This window comes from Aulonocara stuartgranti (genome assembly GCF_965226115.1).
Source record: "Aulonocara stuartgranti genome assembly, chromosome: 1".
NCBI classification, from domain to species: domain Eukaryota; kingdom Metazoa; phylum Chordata; class Actinopteri; order Cichliformes; family Cichlidae; genus Aulonocara; species Aulonocara stuartgranti.
Window position 1 is genome coordinate 24,490,275 of NC_138939.1, and position 20,409 is coordinate 24,510,683.

At 39.5% G+C, this 20,409-nt stretch overlaps 1 protein-coding gene and 1 long non-coding RNA gene across 4 annotated transcripts in view; both read left to right on the plus strand.

Moving 5' to 3' along the window:
• Window positions 1–7,181, plus strand: part of gpc6a (glypican 6a) — a 159,903-nt gene extending 152,722 nt beyond the window's left edge. For all 3 annotated transcript variants that reach the window (XM_082539578.1, XM_082539579.1, XM_082539580.1), the window contains one exon: window positions 1,517–7,181. In XM_082539578.1, the coding sequence (XP_082395704.1) occupies window positions 1,517–1,734 (218 nt within the window). In that variant the 3' untranslated portion in view covers window positions 1,735–7,181. The remainder of the gene's footprint in view (window positions 1–1,516) is intronic.
• A 3,593-nt stretch (window positions 7,182–10,774) lies between these two features.
• LOC309710451 lies at window positions 10,775–15,698 on the plus strand. The gene is made up of 3 exons (XR_014277720.1): window positions 10,775–10,905; window positions 14,602–14,965; window positions 15,548–15,698. It is a non-coding gene; the product is annotated as an uncharacterized lncRNA (long non-coding RNA).
• Window positions 15,699–20,409: the final 4,711 nt, after the last annotated feature.

Sequence of the window (20,409 nt, forward strand, 5' to 3'; positions counted from 1 at the left end):
GCTGCTAAGTAAATCTTTGTATGTTTTTAAAATTGAGGTCTGTGGTTAACTTTGACATGTAAATTTGCCACACTGAACAATAGGAACTGTCTCGACAGTACCTTTGAAGGAGCCGAGAGTCCCAAACAGAACAAAATGAACCCAACTCATTAGCTTTGTTGTACCGTTCACTTTAATTTTTAACCTCACGCTGTCAAGCTGTTCCAAAAAAAGAAGCCGGCGTGTGTTGTACAAAAAAATTGAACTCAGTGTCTCATTAGGTACACAAGCCGGCAAAGTCTTAGTTCAACAGCTGCTTTAGCCATACAAGTAGTCAGCTTATGAACCACCAGCACCTCAGATCGAAGAAACCCTCCTGAATTACCACAACGACAAAAATCATGTGCAGACTCCGTGGGTCCCCTTCCCCCGAATCAACAAGTAAATGCATGTGGAGGCAATATTAGGGTAATGAGTAAAGAAGTGCTTGTAGGACATTTGAGAAAGTCTGTGAAATTTTAATCATAACATATTTCAGCCTTCTTTTCCCAACATACTGTAATTAATGTGTGAAGCTGTTGCTTTGAGGTGCTAGAACAATTTACAACCTCATTTCTCCTCCTGGTTTTTATGGTAGAAAGCAGGCATTCACTGACAAGAATGGATTGTACTGCTGTATTTAAATTCAGATTTCATAGATTTTCTTTATGTATTTGCATAATTACCCTGTACAATAACACCAAGTGTATTAGATTGGATACGGTTTTTATACCGTCAGTGTCATTTTTTAAACCCTAACCTTAAACCCTTGTATATTTTAGTTTATTTAAGATAATTAGGCTGTGAGCAATAAATTGGACAAAAAAGTCAGATATAGCACAACTGATTCGAATTAAAACTAGTATGCAAATTGCTATTTATTTTTAAAAACTTTAGATTTTTCTGGCATTTGTTTCATGGTTCAGGCACTGTAGGGTAAAGCTTGTTCATCAGCAAGAGTTTAGAGGATACTTTGTATCTTTATGTTCACTGTAACAACTCCAGTGCCTAAAGTTTGCTGTTGAGCAGTTAACCAATTAAACAGTTTTCCGTTCATACAAAACTGAATTGAATAGTTGAAGCAGCTGTTTAAAACCTGCTGTTGAGCTGAAGACTGCAGGAATCTGTGCCAAAGCTGAAAGCGTCGCAACCTTCAGTCGCTCACTAATCTAAATACTGAGGGTTATTTAAACAATGATGCTACAGCTTTGCCAAGAAAAAAAATAATAATAGCATAGTAGATAGTCAGTAATTGTGAATATTTGAACTGAACAAAACATTTCAAACAACCGAAGCGACTAACCAAATTATAACACCCACTGTTGAATATATCAGTAGGATGTATGTGGGTGAGCTTTTTGTTTCTTCTTTTTCTGCCACATTCTCGTGTGACCGGGGCTCGATTGTGCGCTTTCTCTTCCCCTCTGCAATGAACCGCACTCGGTAGCTGCTTCTGATAATGTTATTTTCATCTAATTTTTAATTTGTGTTGCTGCAGGTGACGAGGGCAGCAGCTCCGGCAGCGGCAGCGGTTGCTCCGACGGCTGCACAACAGAGTTTATTTTTGTTGGAACAGAGGCTCCCGTGATCGGAGCTGACAGAAGCGATGAGCGCGCAGCAGCCGCGGGCAAGTCAGTTTCCTGCGGACCCTCCGTACTGCTGCTGACGGTTGCCCTCACACTCCCGCTTTGGGCGATGCAGACTCAGTGGAGATAATACAGTGTGGCCCGCATTACCACTGACTTTTTTTTACTGTTACGTAACAGTATGTTTAACAGCAAGTTGTACTGCTGTTCCCTCACTGGACATGTAGAGCCTCCTGGAAACCTGCTGAGAATGGCTTACTGTATGGTGTGGTAGGAGTGAAAGTGAGTGCAGTGCTGCATCCCGCTTGTCCCCCAAAGAATGCTTGGTGCCATCAGTGAACCAGCTTTCACATCAAAATAAAGAAAATGTGTTTTCTCATTATTCTAAAGTGAGTTTTGGAGGGTAAAAAAAGCCCAAAACATCTTTTAGAAATGAAACCCTCTAAAGATGGTTCTGTCAGTGATTTTTTGTTCCAGATAAAAGGGAATCTATTTTTCTTTTCCTTTGTATGATGAATGGAGAAAACGAGACACCTATTTTATCCTATTAGTCTTCTCCCCCAAAAGGAAAAACAAAATCAAAAGGAGAAAGTTTTACTGTGTGCATGCGTGGATATGATGTTAACTGACAAAACATTCTTTTTTTTTTCCGTTTTTATGCAGGCTACACAGTTTTTTGGAGTGATTGTGCAGGTTGTACAGTGCTAGCAGTTCGCCTGGTTTCCCGTTTGGTCATATCGACGTGGCTTCAGGAAGCAGCAGGTCTTACAGCCACATTATTGTTGCACATTTGATTATCTCTTTAGAAAGTGCTATCGTACTGCACTAAGAGAACTACTTTGCACAGATTATTTTTGTTGGCTTCATAAGTTTCTACAGCTACAGAAAACATCCACCCCACAGAGAAAACGATCTATATTTTCAGATCATTTAATTGATTGTATTGTACTTATAAGCAGTTACAGTATGTGTTACAGTGGAAGGTACTGTAATGTAATCTTACTGGCAATGGATACTTTTTTTTTAACAACTGTGTCATTGTTTCTACAAATTATTTGATCATCTGTTAAATAAAAACTAAGAATGGTTCTGCAGCAGCACTAATTGCCTGTTAACAGCGTTCAGGTATCTAATTTACTTTCGTCTGTCTGGGTAGTTAACATGCACTCACGCTGGTTCTGTTATTCTCAGAGGACTTGGAGGACAGTAATAATAGATATATCCTTATGAAATTTTAATTTCCTTAATTTTCTTGGCTGCCACACTGATGAATTTTGCTTTATGTTACTTGTTTATTTGCATACATGTAAAGTTACCCGTCGTAACCTCTGATATCCTCTGCTGGTTACCCCTCATGTCTTGCAATGCATCATACTGAAATTTGCATGTTCTTTGGTTAATGAGAGCAGACCTATGCCCCCTACAGGCTACATGCGGTGTAATTGGTCGTGTTCTCTTAGAGGACGCGTACAAAGTCAGCAACTTTTAAAAAAGAGTTCCGAGACCAGAGGGCTCCAAATGTACTCGTACAACTAAGGTAACTATTCGTAACTTTCATTCTGTGTCCTGCAGGCTTTGACCTTTAGCAGACTCAAGAGGCTCAGGGAGCAAAGCACTTCACAAACACAACACAGTGGTTGATGTCGAACTGTATACCAGAAGGGTTCATAGCTGAGTGAAAGGCTATAAGTGGCGGCCATAATAAGAACTGGTCACATTCGCCGAATGCTAAAGTAATGCACTTCCTGTTCTGTCTCCTTTAGCATGAGATGCACTGCACCATACTTTATGAAAGGAAATGAGTTAATGCTGTCTCTCAGTTCCTCGGGGTTTGAGCGCACGCAGCCGTTATTAATGTGAGCACTCTGTTGTTTCAGTTTAATAACTGTTAGCCTGCAGTCTTTAAAAAAAAATTCAGTTCCAACATTGGTAAAAAAAGATTTTTTAAAAAGCACGCTTTTTCATTGAACTGACACTTTGTCTATCACATCATGCCAGATGACCTCACCTTTTGCCCTGTGTCAGCTCAGATAGGCTCAAGCTTTACGTAAGTATTCAAGAAGGACTTTTTCTGTTTTGTTATACTAGAGAAACGATAGTTTTAAAGTACTCAGCAACAACTTGATAACACCAATCTGCCAAGTGAGATTCAATTAGCACTAAGTTCTAAGTTCTCATTAATTCTCCTCCACATTTTACCTTATGACATTTTCTATTAAGATCAAGGGAAAGGGTTTAGAAAAAAAGATGAGACTTTTTTTTTTGACAATTCATCTGCAACTAATGGCTTTAACATCTAGTCGCAGAGAAATGTAGCTTTCGGATACAATATCTTGCAATATGTAGCGTGAATATTGTTGAAGCCATCACGAGTGTGCCTGGAGGATTGAATCTCATCAGCTCATAAGTACCTGAAATGTTTTCACAATACACAAGCCCATTACTTCAACAGAGACCTTCCAGTAAATACACAAATAGACAAATCAATAGGAGCTATGAGCAGCTAAAGAGATCATGTGTTTCATGTACAAAAGCTTAATAAAGAAAATTCGGGGCACGAGTTTTCCTCGTCTCCACAGCGTGAAGAGGGGATAGAAAAGCACAAAGTTTGTGCAAGCGTCATGGATGTCTTCACAGAAAACACCATAAGGGAAATCTACCCTCGGTGTGCTCATATGACTCACGAAAGAGAAACTGAGCACCACAGGAAGCTCCCACAGTTGACCTCTTTCACCTCACTTCTTATCGAAATGGTTTTAGGATAAGGTGACTGAACAGCAGCCTCCTACTTAAAAAAAACACAAAAACCCCAACAGCATAGCAATTAAATCACTGAGCAGCAAACCTTATATGTGTAGCACAACAACTGTGTTTAACCAAAGCATGACTAAAGACAACACTGAAGCGATTAACAAAAGGCCACCCAATAACTAATTGTGCACAGAAACACGAAGGCAGAGCAGTTCCATTCACCTGTCATCAAAACTGGTTGAAAATCACAAGGGTTCACCCTGACTGAGGTGAAACGTTAGCGCATAGAGCAAAACAAAAGCTGACAAGTAAATCGTAAACAGTTTTGGAGGATAAATCATGATGCAAAACAAGCGTGTGACATATGAAGAGACTTTAATCTTCTTTCTATTACTCTATAAAAGAAGCGTATACACATTTTCCTCACTATCTAATGGCGTTTTCCATCTTTTCACGGTACCGCTTTTATTTTAATTACTATATGTCATCCCATTATGCAGCCTGATGTGTGACTAAACATTTAGCACTATCTGCTGTTTACCCTAATGCTTAGTTTCTAATATTCACATGACAGCAGGGGGATAGAAAACAAAAAGATGTTTTGTGTGCTTGTTTTTTTTGGTTTGTTTGGGTTTTGTTTTTTGTTTTTTTTAGAAATTTCTTTAAAATGTGCTGTACATCTGGATACAAAATGGAACTACCGCCTACATTCTTTGCTAAGACAAATCGATAAAGAAACAGTGTGCCTGAACTCACTCACTCACTCTATCTATCTACACACACACACACATATATATATATAAGTGTGTGTGTATGTATAAAATCCGTTTGTGTTTTCCTTCTATGCTGTGCACTCAAAAATGTCTAAATGCCAACATGCATGTCAAAATAACCATTTTGCAGCTGGCAGTTATGGTCCAGTGAGGGTCTGAGATCATAGTTAATGCTCTAATGAGTAAACTGCAAAGCACCCATTAAAAAGGGAGCAGTGAGTCAACACTGGGGTGATTTCTACCTGTGTTAATTAGTCACCAACAATGCCTGGAAGCAGCCCTGGGAGACTGAGAAGACTTCCCCAATACCCACCAAAACTGTGCATGCAGGAGACCCGTCTACATTCGCGTCACTGCCGTAATAACTGAGCAACTCATTGGTGCCGGAGAGAGGATGCGATGCACATTTTAAAGCCCCGGGTTTGAAAAGGTACATGGAAATTTTTAGTGCACACTAAAACGGATGACTGAGCAAGTCTTTGGAGCCTGTCAAGGTCAAAGCCTGCATGAGACGGGACGAGGGGTGCATTGGAAACTTTAAACATAAACACAGTTAGATGACTCGACTGTGTTTAAATCGTTTTTATACAGAAGTTATACGAGTCACTGTGTTGCACTAACAGCTTTTTAAAATTGCTCACGTATCCTGTGGTCACAGACAGACGACCAGCAGAAGCATCAGCTGCTGCTGTTTCAGTGGGTCAGACGGGGAGTTGAGAGGACGTCACGCTGTAACTATTTATAACATGGTGAATGTTGAATTAAATGCCGTTGAAGTAACTAGCTGTCAGTCCTGTGCAGTGCTGGTTTTCCTCATCTTTACTCACCCAGGAGTACCGCCCTGAGGACGCGATAATTGAAGTGAAGGAGGTTTCATGTAAAAGTCATGGTTTGTTACATGGAGGCTGTTGAAGTGTGGACTGATAATTAATTTTAGCTCTGGACGTTTACACTTAAGCAAGAATATCTAGAACGTTTCGACCGTAATGGCAAAAATGTTTTTTCCTTGTCTTTTTTTTTTTTTTTTAAACGCGCTTTGTGTTTTGGTGATTTCATAATTGGCAAATTAAATGAATATGCTGTGCAACAGGAATAAAACTCAATTATAAGTGCAAGTTAGTGGGTTTTACTTGGAGTCAAACGCAGCCAAAACATTGTGGAGGCAGATATTTCTGAGTCAGGGTCGGTAGTGAGGCGGAACAATCAGTGCGGTGTGTGCTTGATAATAAGGCAGGAAGTTAGCCGTGTGGCTTCAGATACGGCATTGTTTAAGCTTTGGCACTGCTGCTCCTCAGTGGGGCTTAACAGCTCAGTTTTATTTCTCCAAAGTGTAAAAACTCAAAGCATCTGCAGCCATACAAAGGTCGAATGCACCCATTAGAGCCTCTACAAGATCTGTGACTGCAGCAACAAGAGTTTTTGGATGACTAAGATGAGGCTGGGCTTTAGCAGTGTTCTTCAGACAAAGTCAAGAAAGTGAATTAAGAAAAGAATGTTTTGGAAGTTTGGTGCAGTTTTTTCCAAAGAGCTTGTGTCTGTCTAAACAACAGTCTTCTCTCATTACAAGAGGAATGTCTGCCATTCTCCACTGCCTTGTGTACTCCTCTCTTTCCTGGCGTGATACGTTACCACGGTCACGCATTCACAGTTTGACACGATTCAGTGCTAAACTTGTTTTGTTTTTGTTTTTCTCTCATTCATTCATTTTGGCATTTAAAAAAAAAAGGGGGGAAAAGGTGATGTGAGGTTTTTAAAGAGTGTTTTATGCAAGAATCTTCATTTTGATGTTAATCATTTGCTGCACTTTTGCTAAAACATATGCTGTGAGTGTGGTACTGCTGTGATTTGCAAAATCTGATAAATAAGGAGCACATCAAGCGTTTTGGAACTGTTGGTGCACGTTGTTCAAAGTTTTTTTTTTTGGGGGGGGGGGGGGGGGGGGGTCGAAGTTGATGGTTATACAAGCAGACATGCCTTACCATTTTTTAAAAGACTAAAATGGATTGCTTATTTGGCTTTTGTTACACATTCTTGTATACAGAAGATAATACAATGGTAAAAAATAAACATTTATTTAAAAAAAAAGTTTTCTGGGGTTTTTCTCCCATGCTGCTGTGTATTTCTTTTTATTGCTTTACTGTGGATCCATGCCTCCAATGTTTGTGAGACTAGGAAGAAAAATCAGATCATTTATTTCTATGCTGCCTTCAGAGTTTTAGCATTTCTAAATTGGCTTCAGACGTGTTTAAGCTAATATATGTTTTTTTTTTTTCCCTAGAAAATCAGCCAGCTTTGCATATAACAAGGACCTCCCCCTACTTTTTGTTTCCCCAGGCTGATTTATAGAGAGCTTCCACATTTATATTACTACTGTATTAACAGGTGCAATTCTCAGAGCATAAATTACCATTTAAAAAATGCAAAAACATTTTATTCATGCAAATACCTTTGAATTACGGAAGATTACCTTCCAGATATCTTTGGTGGAAGTGATAGTTTCATGGCTTCTGACCAGACAACTGTAACAAATACACTATATGGACATGGACATATGGCTATGAATACACTATAAGTACTGAGCCAGTTACTTATTACAGATACAGGAGCTGCTCATGCAACGTAGCTCCTGGTGCACGGCTTTTGTGCTGATGTTAATGAACACGGGAGGTTAAACGCTTCCATTTTATAATAATACCACCTGCAGTAGGAATACCAAGAAGGGGAGGAACTTGTTGCGATGGTGGTATCCTATCACGCTCAAATGAGCAGTGTTTTTAAATTAACATGTTTGTAAAGGGCTTGACGCATGATTTTGTACATCACTGCCAATGGGACTAAAAATAAAAAAATCAAAGATTAGGAGATGTGCCCCAATACTTTTGTCCATATACTGTATATATTGTATATGCACAAGACTTTTTTTTACAATAGGATTACCTATTGTCAGTTACTCTTGAATGGTATAGGCAGCACTGTTAATTGGAAAATATGAGTGAAAAATAGATTACCTAGTGTCAGTTAAACTGTGTTACAATAGCTATGCATTTGCTTGTCAACTAGTATCTATGTCTAATACAGAACTGCTTCAATACTAAGCATTGAGCATTATTTAGAAAATCTAATGAGCATCTTCAACGGTTAATAAGATAAACCTGCAGTAGAACACAAAGGAAGAATGAACTCATTAAAACTATGGGCAGTTTTCACAGCTGACATTTTGACTTGTTAAAGTTTGAAAAGCACCCGTTATTAAGATTATTTGCCTTTCAAACATGACAGTGCTTGAACTGGAAAAATCCCTTTAAAAAAAAAAACTTGCATCAGCTGAATAGAAATCAGCTGTGATGCATTTTATCTGCACTGTAATTTCCTCACTGTGACATGTCAAATTGTCTTCTCTAGAGTTGCATGCTTCTCCTGGTCATGTAAAGCAGCCCAAAAGGGAACCTAATGAGAATGCTTTGCATGACTGGCATTTCATTATTACCAAGCAATTAACATCTACACACACTAACTCGAGCTTGTCTCGGGGTCTTAAACACAGTATGATAATGCAGTGCTAACATTTGAAATAATTATCCTGACATATGACAAAAAACAGCATGTTACAGTTAAATCTCTACCGACTGGAAAACCTTCAAACCAAGCACGACAGTTTCTTCTGTTGTTGAACTAACGTGGCTATAATCGTGTTAGGGTTACCTTTCAGAGGGCAGATTGTGTTAGGATTTGTATGAAAACATTTACATATCAGGTTATTAAAAGCAGGACTGCAACACAAGAAACTTATTTCCACTAAAGTATGGAGATCTTGTTTTGGATGTAAATGCTTTGGGGAAAGTATGTTCAGAGGTGGAGCAATTATAGTTCCTGGCTAAATTACAGACCCATGCTTATAAAATGAATTCCCTTTCAAAATTATTACTGCATGAAAACTAATGAATTCAAATCAAGCTCAATTTAAAAACAGTCTGGTCTGCCTTTTCTTTCACTTCATTTGTACCATATTAACACTAACTCACTTTTCTCACCCATTTGGCTCATGTACTTTATTCTCACCTGTTTAAGACGGGGTGACATTCTTTTGCAAATTGCTTTGAACACTAGGAATGTGACAAAAACAAATTACTTGTGATATGTTTTGAGACTTACTCTGGCACTGTGAGTTGAACATTCAAAACTGGAGAAAAAAGTACAAATATTAAAAAGTATTGATAGCAGAAACACATTTGGTAGAGATTTAAGCAAATGCTCATTCTACCAGCATCATCACTCAGAAAATAAAGTACTTTATTATTGTGCCTTTTAGGCTTTGACAGCATGGGGCAGTACACTCTAAGTTAGTGCTGCTGAACTCTTGAGAGCAGGTGCTTCTTTGTATCCTTTCTGTATTGTCACCAGAGGTTCAATACTGAAGACCAGTATTGAACTTATGGTTTTGTACAACAATCGACCTTTTAGAAATGGTGGAAAACCGAGTATGCTGGGTACCTGAAATCACCATTTAACGTTCAAGCAATTGAACTGTAAGAGGAAAGTGAAACACCTGGAGAAAAGATAGAGAACAAGTGCAAAACTCTGCACCACAATGCTGCTGATACAAGATACAAGACAGTATGAAGCTACTCAGAATCTATTAAAACATAATAATAATTAAATGCAAATAATAAATTTCCATTTAACTCATATAAATAAGGAACTGGGAAAACTTTAAAGGTACAGTGTTTTATATATTCCTGCTAGATCTCAGTAGATTGATCAGTTGCAGTCAATTGAATTTTGTTTTCTTACCCCTTCCAGTTTAAGTGCATACTCCTAGCTATGGTGGCCAATGCAGTAAAAGCTCTGGCTGCTGTTCATCTGTAGTCAGCGTAGGCTGTCAGTCTGCTGTGTACCTCAGCTGTCAATGTGTGTCATGTCTATTTATTCTGGAGGATGCTATAAAACTTTGTGTAAAGAGTCGATGAGTCAGTGAAGCTCACTTCATCCTGATAGCAGTTGTTGGTGATATTCTGAACTTTTTTGTAATGGTGTTAGCTGTCGTTAGCCGCTGTTGTTAGCTGCTGTTGTTAGCTGCTGTTGTTAGCCGCTGTTGTTAGCCGCTGTTGTTAGCCACTGTTAGCTAACATTAATGAAACCGTCTCTGAAGTTTATCTAACATTGTTGGACTCAGACACTTAGTCAACAACCTCTCAGGAAATTTGGGAATCTAATCAAACTGTTTATCAGAGGGCAAGTATGGTTTGTAGGACACTCAAGCCTAACATTAGCTGCCATTATGTTAGCTTATAACCAGCTGTTGTTGTTTAGCTGTTTGCTGTCAACTGTAAGGGGACAGGAAGAGTTGCCTGTCTAATCTGCTGATAATAAGTAATTCCGTCAATATCAGGAATAAATATGATGTTTATGCACATTTTTGTGTATTAGAGTTCTGACCACTTCTGGAGATGAGGCTTGAGGTGAGGAGGAAGTGGATGAGGTGGAAATGAGGGAGCTGTGATGGAGGAGGAGGAGAAAGGCATAATGAGATGACAATACACATGTACAAATGTTAGATGGTCATATATCATTTGCAGCTGTGCAAATATGTCCCCTTTGCTGCTTGGTAACAGTAATGTAGTTTTTGGTCCATAAAAAACACAAAAGTTTGCTTTGTTCCAATAATGAGCCATACGGTGTAAATTTTACTGCACTCCTGTTTCTGAGGGTGAAAGATTAAGTGAAAGAAAAGGAGAAACAGGCAAGAAACAGGTAGCGTCAAGCGCCGTCGACCACAGGTGAGATCAATGTACTAACTGCTACTTGTAATCTATCAGTTGTCAAACCTGCGTCAGTGTCACATTTTGTTAGTGGAGGCAGCAGAACTGACAGAGAGTTTCTGACAGAGAAAAAAGGCAGAAACTAAAAAACCCTGCTGCCTTGCTGCATTCAACACATCGGAGTAGCTCCCCCAAACATCCATTTATTCATTTTCACATGACAGTATCAATGGGGACAACACGAAACAGCTTCACATCTGAACCAGAATTATTCATTACAATCACGCTTTCTGTCTGTACAATTATTTATGTGCTTCAATTATGGATAAAGCAGTGTGAAAGGGCCAAACTCCAGATGAAATACAAAATACATGGATTTCAAAGGCAGAGCTGAGTTTTTCCTGCATGATCCACTTGATAATTTTGAATTGTTCTTAGAAAAAAAAACCCTTGTGACTGTAAAAGAATTAATTCTGTTTCATTGTGGTGCAAACGAAATACAGTATGATGTTGAAATGGCGCTGAAATAAATGAAGTCACTTGCTCTATGCTTCATGTCTGAAGGTTCAGCAAAAAACAGGACTCACAGCCAAATTAGGTAAACATAAAGCTGACATTTTTAAGGTAGGCAGTCAAAGTTCACAAGGTGCAAAACCTACAAAGCTCATCAATTAAAAAAAAATCATTCAAAGCATGAAATGAGAAAGAGAGAATTAGGACATAAATAGACACAAGACAATCAGGGAGATAGGAAACAGCAGGCAAACATAAGCAAACCAAGGTCATGACAAAAGGAAGTAAAACTAAATACAAGTCACAAGAAACAAATTAGTGCCAAAATAAAAAGAATAACTGGAGGTCACTACCATCTTCATTACATCTGATTCCCAAACAGCAAGGTGGGAAAAACAGCTACAATTCTGAGTTAGTCTTCACAAAGGGACAGCGCTAACGAGTGACTTATGTCACAGTGGCTACATGGATGACCATTTTTTAAAACGGGCTGTGCTTCCAAACCTCAACGTTAGCAACCAACACATAGAAAAAGTGCCCAGCTGCATACTTCATGTGTAAGAAGCACAGGGTCTGAAGCCAATTTTCCAGTTTTCCCAATTTGTGTTAACATTTTTTTTTTCTAGGTGAAAATTTAGATAAATATTTGATCTTGTAATAAACTTAAATGTGAATCCAGTATTATATGGTTGCATATCACACAGAATTATTGTAATTCATGTCACAATTGACACTCCTTAGTCAAATTGTGGACCTAACCTTTCTACATTAACACCGACTAACTCAAGGTCTTACAATAAATAGCAACTCCCCTTCGAGCAAACACTTTGCAAATTTAATGACAGCCAATGTGACGTGAAAGAGAGGAGAGTATAGAAAAGATGCTTAATGCATCATGGGAGGAAAACAGGTGTTCTTCTTCCACCGAAAGTCAGCCTTATTGCTGAAGGCTCTGGAAACAACAAGTAAGCCTGTCCTCTGAAAGTAGGGTTTGATATTGGGATAGTATGCTACTATGATGTTTTTAAGATAAGATGGTAACTGGTCATTAGGGCCTTGTTTGATAGCTGTATTCCATTTTGAGGAGCTGCTGCACCAGTAATCTATTCCAGTTCACTATAGTGGAACAACCAAGCCATCATTACTGCTATTAAAATCTACCTGTGGTCTTCGTGCTGTGAGACGATATGATCTAACTGTGATGTGAGAACAGGTGTTAAGTGTAGTTGCTTCAGTTTTTGAAAGAATGGGCCACCCTTGTTAGCGGGTTCTAGTTTTAGACAGAAACACAAGCATTACAGCGGACTGATTTAACATTTCTACACCGGAAATGTAAAAAGAAAGAAAAATAGTGAGTACTACATACTAGTGAGCTCCTAAGGTATAATAGGCTTTAATTTTGAGCTTTATTTATACCGCTTTTCATCTCCTTAGAGGAGATAATCTACTGTTTTCTGCATACATACTTTTTGTAGTTCACCTACACAATCCTCACACTGGTTTAATTAAATAAATACAATGTACAAAGAAAGTGGCTTTTGTTGATGTCAAATAAAGGAACGCAACAGGAACACTTGTATAATTTTATGTAATATAATAACTTTGCAATTAATACCTTTCTGAAATCCTAATTGCCTCAAACAGACTGCCTAAAACAACAGATCTAACAACGACTATGTGCCTTTTAACTGTCCTTCACAACTCATAAAACTCAGTGTTGCCTCTGAAAGTAGGGTGGTGACTGTAAATATTAAGGTCTGAGGACATTGTTAATGGATTCTCTGATGACACATTTCATCCAGGCACGGATTGTAATTGCTTTTTACATGACAAGTAATTGTGTGAGGGCTTTAGAGACAGTGAAAAAGTCCCTTGAAAATAGAGACCTATGAAATTAAACCTTGGTTTTCAATTTTCACTCCCACATGGGAGTGGGCAATTAAATGGGTTTAACCTAGTACTGTATAATAAGACATAAATAAGTTTTTGTATGCATATATATTAATATATTTTTATATATACCCATTAGCCACGCCATTAAAACCACTTGTTTAATATTGTGCAGGTCTCTTGTAACAAAACTGTCTTTGAGCACGCGGGGCACGGTAGACAGGATTTTGGGGCATGCATCAGGTCCTTTGGGTTGCAGAGTGAAGGCCTCCAGGGACTGGACTCGTTCCAGTGTGCCCCATAACCCTGAACCTTTGGAGGTTGTGTCGATGCTTTGGGCTCTTTGTTGTGGTCTTCGAGCCATTCCTGCTCACATTTTTTTGCTCTATGTTGGGATACGTTTTTCTACCACGCACCAGCCCCATGTTTAGGGACTCTCATCGACAATGGGGTCGTTTTATAAAAGGGCAACAAGTGCAAGACTTGCGGTGCTATTTCAGAATCATATTATTAGATTAAGATATAGATTTTTTTTTTCTTTTTAAAAGGCTCAAAATTGCTTCAACCAGCAAGAGAAAAGCAAAAACTAAAGTTGCTCCAAGTTTCTTATTGATGATCAAAGACAGATAAAAACCTGCAAACTATCTCAAATAAACTGCAGGGCCTCCTACTTTCTGTGCACCAGGGTCCATAGGATCTTTAACGAATGGTGAATTGATTAGTCAGTAGGTGTTGGTTTAGTATGTGCTGAACTCTTATCTCAGCAAAACACGTTACCATGGAGAGAGGTAGTGAAACACATTTGTAACCCTGAAAATCCTGAGTTAAAGCTGAAGTTATCTAGCTATTTCTCAGAAGATTGATTTGTACGAAGATTATCAATCATTTCTGTTGGTAGTTTTAATGTTGTGGCTCACTGGCACGTAGGTTGTACTCATTAAACCAATAGGAACAGATGCAGAGTGTTGCACCCACTCACTGTGTGTTTATGCTTCATTTCAAACCAACACTGGAGCTTCCATATTGTGATAGACTGACTCACCAAGGTCATTCCCATAACATAAACATTGTCTCTGAAATGCTCAATTGACAGCTGCAGTTCAGTGATTAAAAATCTTGGCTATCCGCTACTTTATTGGACAAGTTTTCCCTGTATAATGAGTTTTTGTGGAAATGTATTTCCATCTAGTATCATCCTAAAAAGTGTCTTCCTCTCAATGCCCTAAACCCTTTGCATTAGACATTTTCAAATAAATCTTTCCCCCTCTGTCTTTGTCTCTCTCTCCACTGTCTTTCTCTCCCTGGATTTAGGATAAAGACTGAATTACACAGCAGAACAATCCTGGATAGCAGAGACAGAGATTACCCTCCCTGATCTTTCTACAGACAAGAAATTCCGTGCAAGAAGTTCAGTGAAAACCCTCCCTGAGGGCCTTACCACCTCAGTACTGACAGACTGTGCATTAGCATGCATCAGAGAAGAGAAAGAAAACGGTTTTATCCTTTTTGACCCACCACTTGACTTGAGATAGAGAGGAATCTAGTGAGCCAGTGCAGTGGATGTTAGGCTTGTCACCACACTGATCTGTACTCGGGGAAAAAAAAAAGAACGAAAGACGAGAAGTGAGGTTCTGCATACTACCGTGTCAGAGGCATATGGCTCTAGAGCCAACAGGTAGAGTACACTTCTCCTTTTTTTCTGTTTAATATCAAAGACTAAAACAGCCTGGCTTCCCGAAACAGCCTGGATTTATCTGCTCTAAATATACATTTGCAGCACGTGTCTACACTTACTGATGTTCACAGAGACGCAAATGTGCAGAAACGGTTGTAACCACATTTTAAGTCATTAGACTGTCCATTATAAACAATAAATAATAACTTTATTACTGTGTCAAACAGAAGTCCAAGAATTTATTCTTCTCCACAGATTCCAAATATCGATTACAATGCGAGCTACAAGGATTGATTAAACAGCAGGAAATTAACTAGTCATAAGGTCATTAATCAAACATAAACAAACAATGTAGGCTTTTTTTAAAAAGGTTTGCTATATTAAGCACTGCACTAAATAAAGTACTTACCTTATATCACTTTATATTTCTACTCCACTACAGAACTGAACGTTTACTAGAGCATAAACATAAAAACTGTATGATCAATAATGAAATCTGTTGCCATATCATTATAAAAGTAACCTTTATTAAGTACATCTTGGGTTTTACCTTCAGAACTGCTTTCATTCTTCATGGCACAGATTCAACAAGGTGCTGGAAACAATCCTGAGAGATTTTGGCCCATGTTGGCTTGATAACGTCACACAGTTGCTGCAGATTTGTCAGATGCCTCTTCATGATAGCAGCGTCCTGAAGCATCCATCAGAAGGTTGATGCAGTGTAGGATGGAATTGGTCGGTAATAACACTCAGGTAGGCTGTGTTGTGTAAAGGATGCTCAGTTAGTACTAAGGGGCTGAAAGTGTGCACAGAATTTGTCCAACACCCTTTTAAACTGCCAGCAGCTGCCTGAACCTTTGATCCGAGGCAGGATGCATCCACGCTTTCATGTTGTTTGCACCAAACTTTGACCCTACCATCAGAATGTGACAACAGACACTGAAACTCATACCAGGTAAGATTTTTACAATCTGTGATCCAACTTTTGTTAAGTCCATGTGAGTTGTAACCTCAGTTTCCTGTTCTTAGCTGATGGGGACTACACTGTGTGGTCTTGGGTTGCTGTAATCTATCTGCTTAAAGATTCAACCAGTTGTGCCGAGATGCTCTTCTCCTTGCCTTTGTTATAACATTAAGAAATTCCTCTCAGCTCAAAGCAGTCTGAATTCCCCTCCAACAAGAAATATTTTGCCCACAAAAGTGCTGCTATTTGATATTTTCTCTTGTGTGGACCATTTTCTTTAAACCCTAGAGGTAGCTGTGTGGGTAAATCTTATGGTTAATGGAAGCTGTTTATCTTCTGGAGTTTCGTGCGTTCTTAAAGTCCTGTATAACATTCACAGTCTTTAATATCAGTCAGTCTGTGTGCAATCATGATAATGAGCACTCTGTTCTCATTTGTAAGTTTCCTCAAATGATCATAATAACATAATTTCTTGTAGATAAAAGCACCACCTCCTTTGCGATGTCTGTCTCAGTGCCATTTCTTATCGTGTCTTCTTGTGTATGTGGTGGCAAAGTTGCATTCAAAGTGCCATCCAAGAACTCGATGTTCTGCATGTTATTCATATAAGCTGCTGCTTCACTGCTTAATTAAGAGGCATGAATAATATATTGACTTCTGTCATAAATGGAACTGGCAGTCGGTCTGCCCTGGATGCAGAGATGTGTCAGACCTTAGTCAGGAGCTAATGTTAAGCAGAACACCTACCTTGCACCGGAAAGCTATGGGGAGAAAAAAAGGGGGTGGGAATTGGAAGGGATGGATATTAGATGGTGGTGTGCAGCAGAGGAGAAATATTAGAGAACGGATTTAAGCATGACTTACTGTATGTGATCTGAAAATGTGAAATTTTGAGGGTTGGCTTCTCTGGCAAATGGGTCAGTGCCCATGGGGAGTAGTAGGGATGGTCTTAGCGGTGGCAGCCATGTTTGTGTGAGCCATACTAAGTGGGTCAGTAAATAGAATGGAACTCATCTCTCAAAATTGAAAGCGATGGCAGCATTGCTAAAGCTGTTGCATGAACTGAAAAAAAAAAATTAGGACAATGATTCATTATTATGACCCAACATAAAAGCATTTAGCAGTCAGGTTTAATATAAGCATTTGCTGAATTTTTCATATTTTAAGAATTAGTGCACATTTCCTCTCATTGTTTGACAGGATAGTCGTCTGTTGTGTGCTACACCCTCTGGAATAATTCACTGTGTGTTTCCAAGTTTCCAAGAGTGGATATAAAGATAAAAGTAAGTGAGAAGGAAACTCACAATTTACACAATTCAATTCCACCATCCAGGGTCTTTCTGTGTGGAGTTTGCATGTTCTCCCCATGTTTGCGTGGGTTCTCCCCGGGTACTCCAGCTTCCTCCCACGGTCCAAAGAGATGCAGTTAGTGGGGTTAGGTTAATTGCAACCACTAAATTGCCCATATGTGTGAATGGGGGAGTGAACGTGAGTGCGATTAGTTGTCTCTGTCTATGTTAGACCTGTGACAGACCGGTGACCTGCCCAGGGTGTACCCTGCCTCTTGCCCTAAGACACCTGGGATAGGCTCCAGCACCCCACGTGACCCTGAAAAAGGATAAGTGGAAGCGAATGGATGGATGGATTTGTCTAATATTAAAATTTGCTTAATCTGAAATGTGTAAGTTTGACCGATATGCAAAAAATAAAGAAATCAAACCAGGCAAAAATGCTTTTTCCTAGCACTGTGTGTATACAGAAGTTGCCTTAGTCTCCTAAGGTGATCAACATTTCCCTGTAGTAGAAGAGTGATCAGTGAATGAATGAGGAGGGAGTCTCAGAGTGATGAAAAATGAGGGTGAGTGAAAAGGAAAGTCAAGGAGGGAAAGGATGAGATGATTTATCGTAAAACCTGTGCTCTAGTCCTGTCTGATAATCTGGAAGCAGTGGGTGGGTAGACAGTGGTGAACACTATATTGATGAGACTGTTTACACCATTCTCAGAGGGACTAAAAAGTTGTGTGCAGACAGAAAGAGATTGAGAAGCCCCACGCTGCTGTCTCCAAGATGTTCGAGAGGTGTGTCCGATTGGGGAAAGCCTTCAGACGCCATTAATTTCTGAAAGCACACATCAAGAAATGTTGAAAGCACATTTGGGACAGCAGGGTTTCTTAGTTTGGTTCTCAGTAGAGCTGACTGTTCTCTTTTTTGTCTGAAAATGAAAAAAAAAAGAGAGAATAGAAGCATAGTCCTGAATAAATGCGGGTCCTTAACCTTACCGTTGGATCTAGGCAGTGAATGTTCACTCAGATGTTCATGTTATCATTCTTAATGTCTTTGTGTTTTTAAACTGTGCGGGTCAACAGCAGCACTTGACCTGAGCTACCTGTTGTTGTCAGCCCTACCAGCTCGTACTTCGGCTCATATGAGTAATTATTTGTATATGTACTTACCTGTGTGTAGCAGATATGTGACTTTTAAGTTTGTGTAGGAGGAAATCGGACCAAGAGTTCACAACGTGCTGGAGACTTCAAATCTACAAGCGTGTGCTGACACAGGGATGTGTTACAAAAGACAAAGCTTAGTATTCAAACCTGCATGTTTGTGTTGCACCTCTTCCTTTGAGCAACAGTGAAATGCAACATTATGAGCTGTTAATGCAATTCTGATTGTTGTCTAAGTGCTACTACCCAGAAAAGGGTTACCACTACATTCCACTTACATAACCACAGCAGTCAAGGTGTCCAGAATAAGCACTGTTGGTGCTAAGAAATTAGTATAATAAAGTAATCCAGTGGTGCTGCAAAACAAACAACACTGTAGAAAAGTAAAGGCAGAGATTGAATCAGTGTGGAGCAGAAAAATGAAACTTGATCAAACAAAGTGATCAAACCAAAACAGTGCTGCAAAAAACTTACCTGCAAAGCTAAACAACATGTATAAACACCAGGGGCCTGTTCTTCGTACCTCGCTAAGTAAGTTAGCTGGATTAGATTGTTGACGATTTCGCGTGATCCTGGATCGTTCGGTTCCCCGAAGCTCATCCGGGACTTGCTGTCATAGCAACAGAGCCGTAAGCGTAAACCTGCTCGGGAGCAGGTTTACTTTATGTAAACAGGATTAGATCGCGGCCACGCAGGTATGTCCGCTTCATTTATACGAAAGCAACAGCGATATTCCACCACTGTTTCACCATAAATAAATAACATCAATGTAACTAAAGACAATGCAGCACTTGAGGCAATGGGTGAAGTGTCTTACCCAAGGACACTACAACCGAGACTGTCCAAGCCGGGGCTCGAACCGGCAACCTTCCGATTACAAGGCGAACTCCCAACTCTTGAGCCACAATTGCCCCATCCCCTTTTACGACACCCAGTGATCGCACATTACTTCAGCCAGCTGTACTAATCGTCAACAGCAGGTGTGTTCGGGGAACCGGATTAGCGAGCTCACGGTTAGCGCGATGGTTTGGTCTTGGATGTGTCATTTGATCTTGGATGTAGTGAGCGACGTACGAAGAACGGGCCCCAGGTGAATGGAAATAGCTATTAGTGGGGGACAGGGGGTACACAGGTAACAAAAGGTCCTGCACCAGGTGTGGTGGTTTTACAGCAAGTCTGGTGGGGTGGCCTTTGTGGACTGAAGGCCCCCCCACCCCACCCAACACCTGCTAACTGCATGGGAATAATAACAACATACCAAGGCAAAAGAATTATTAAAAAACTTTGAATGTACTGTTTTAAACTAACTGCTAAATTAAAGAAAAAATCCTGTCAGGCCAAGGTTTGTTTCATGCAGTGTTAATGTAGCAATAAGCCTTATTTAGTTAAAAATGACCTCTTGCACTTCACAGTAATTGTCAGTTTTCAAAGACATGCCCTGTGTTCAGAGTAAAGCTTGTAAAAACACTTCCTTTACCGTGAACAACTTGATGAATGCCACAAGGCTTTGGCTGCATCTGCACTGTGATGATTAAAGCTCCTGTCTAAGTTGAGGCTAAACGTTAGCCGTTGTCAAGGTCACAGTCATAATTCTGAGTGAAACAGAAACCTCAACGGGAATATGAAATTAATCTCTGTATGCATTTAAGCAGTGCTAAGCATTATTCCCCTCAGAAGGTCCCAGGAGCCGTTCTTCACTATGCGGAGATAAAAGACTCCAAAGACAACGGTTCATACTATCTTAAGCTTTACCTCTGAGTAATTTTGAAGACAGCAAAGTGTATTGTAATTGGACTCACTCCAGCACAGAGAAACTACTGCAATGGGAGCTGTTCAAAAATACCTGCCTTCACCTCTTTTAAAATGCAGGAGTTCATTAATATCGCCATTCATTTCTTAGTCTCTGTGTGGAAACTGAACACTGTCCTATTACCGTCCAGGTTCTTCAACTCCCAATTACCAGTAATGAAAAATGCCAAAGGCAGGGTTTCTGCAAAGAATAACTGCACTTTGAGACGCTGTCACAAAATTAAACA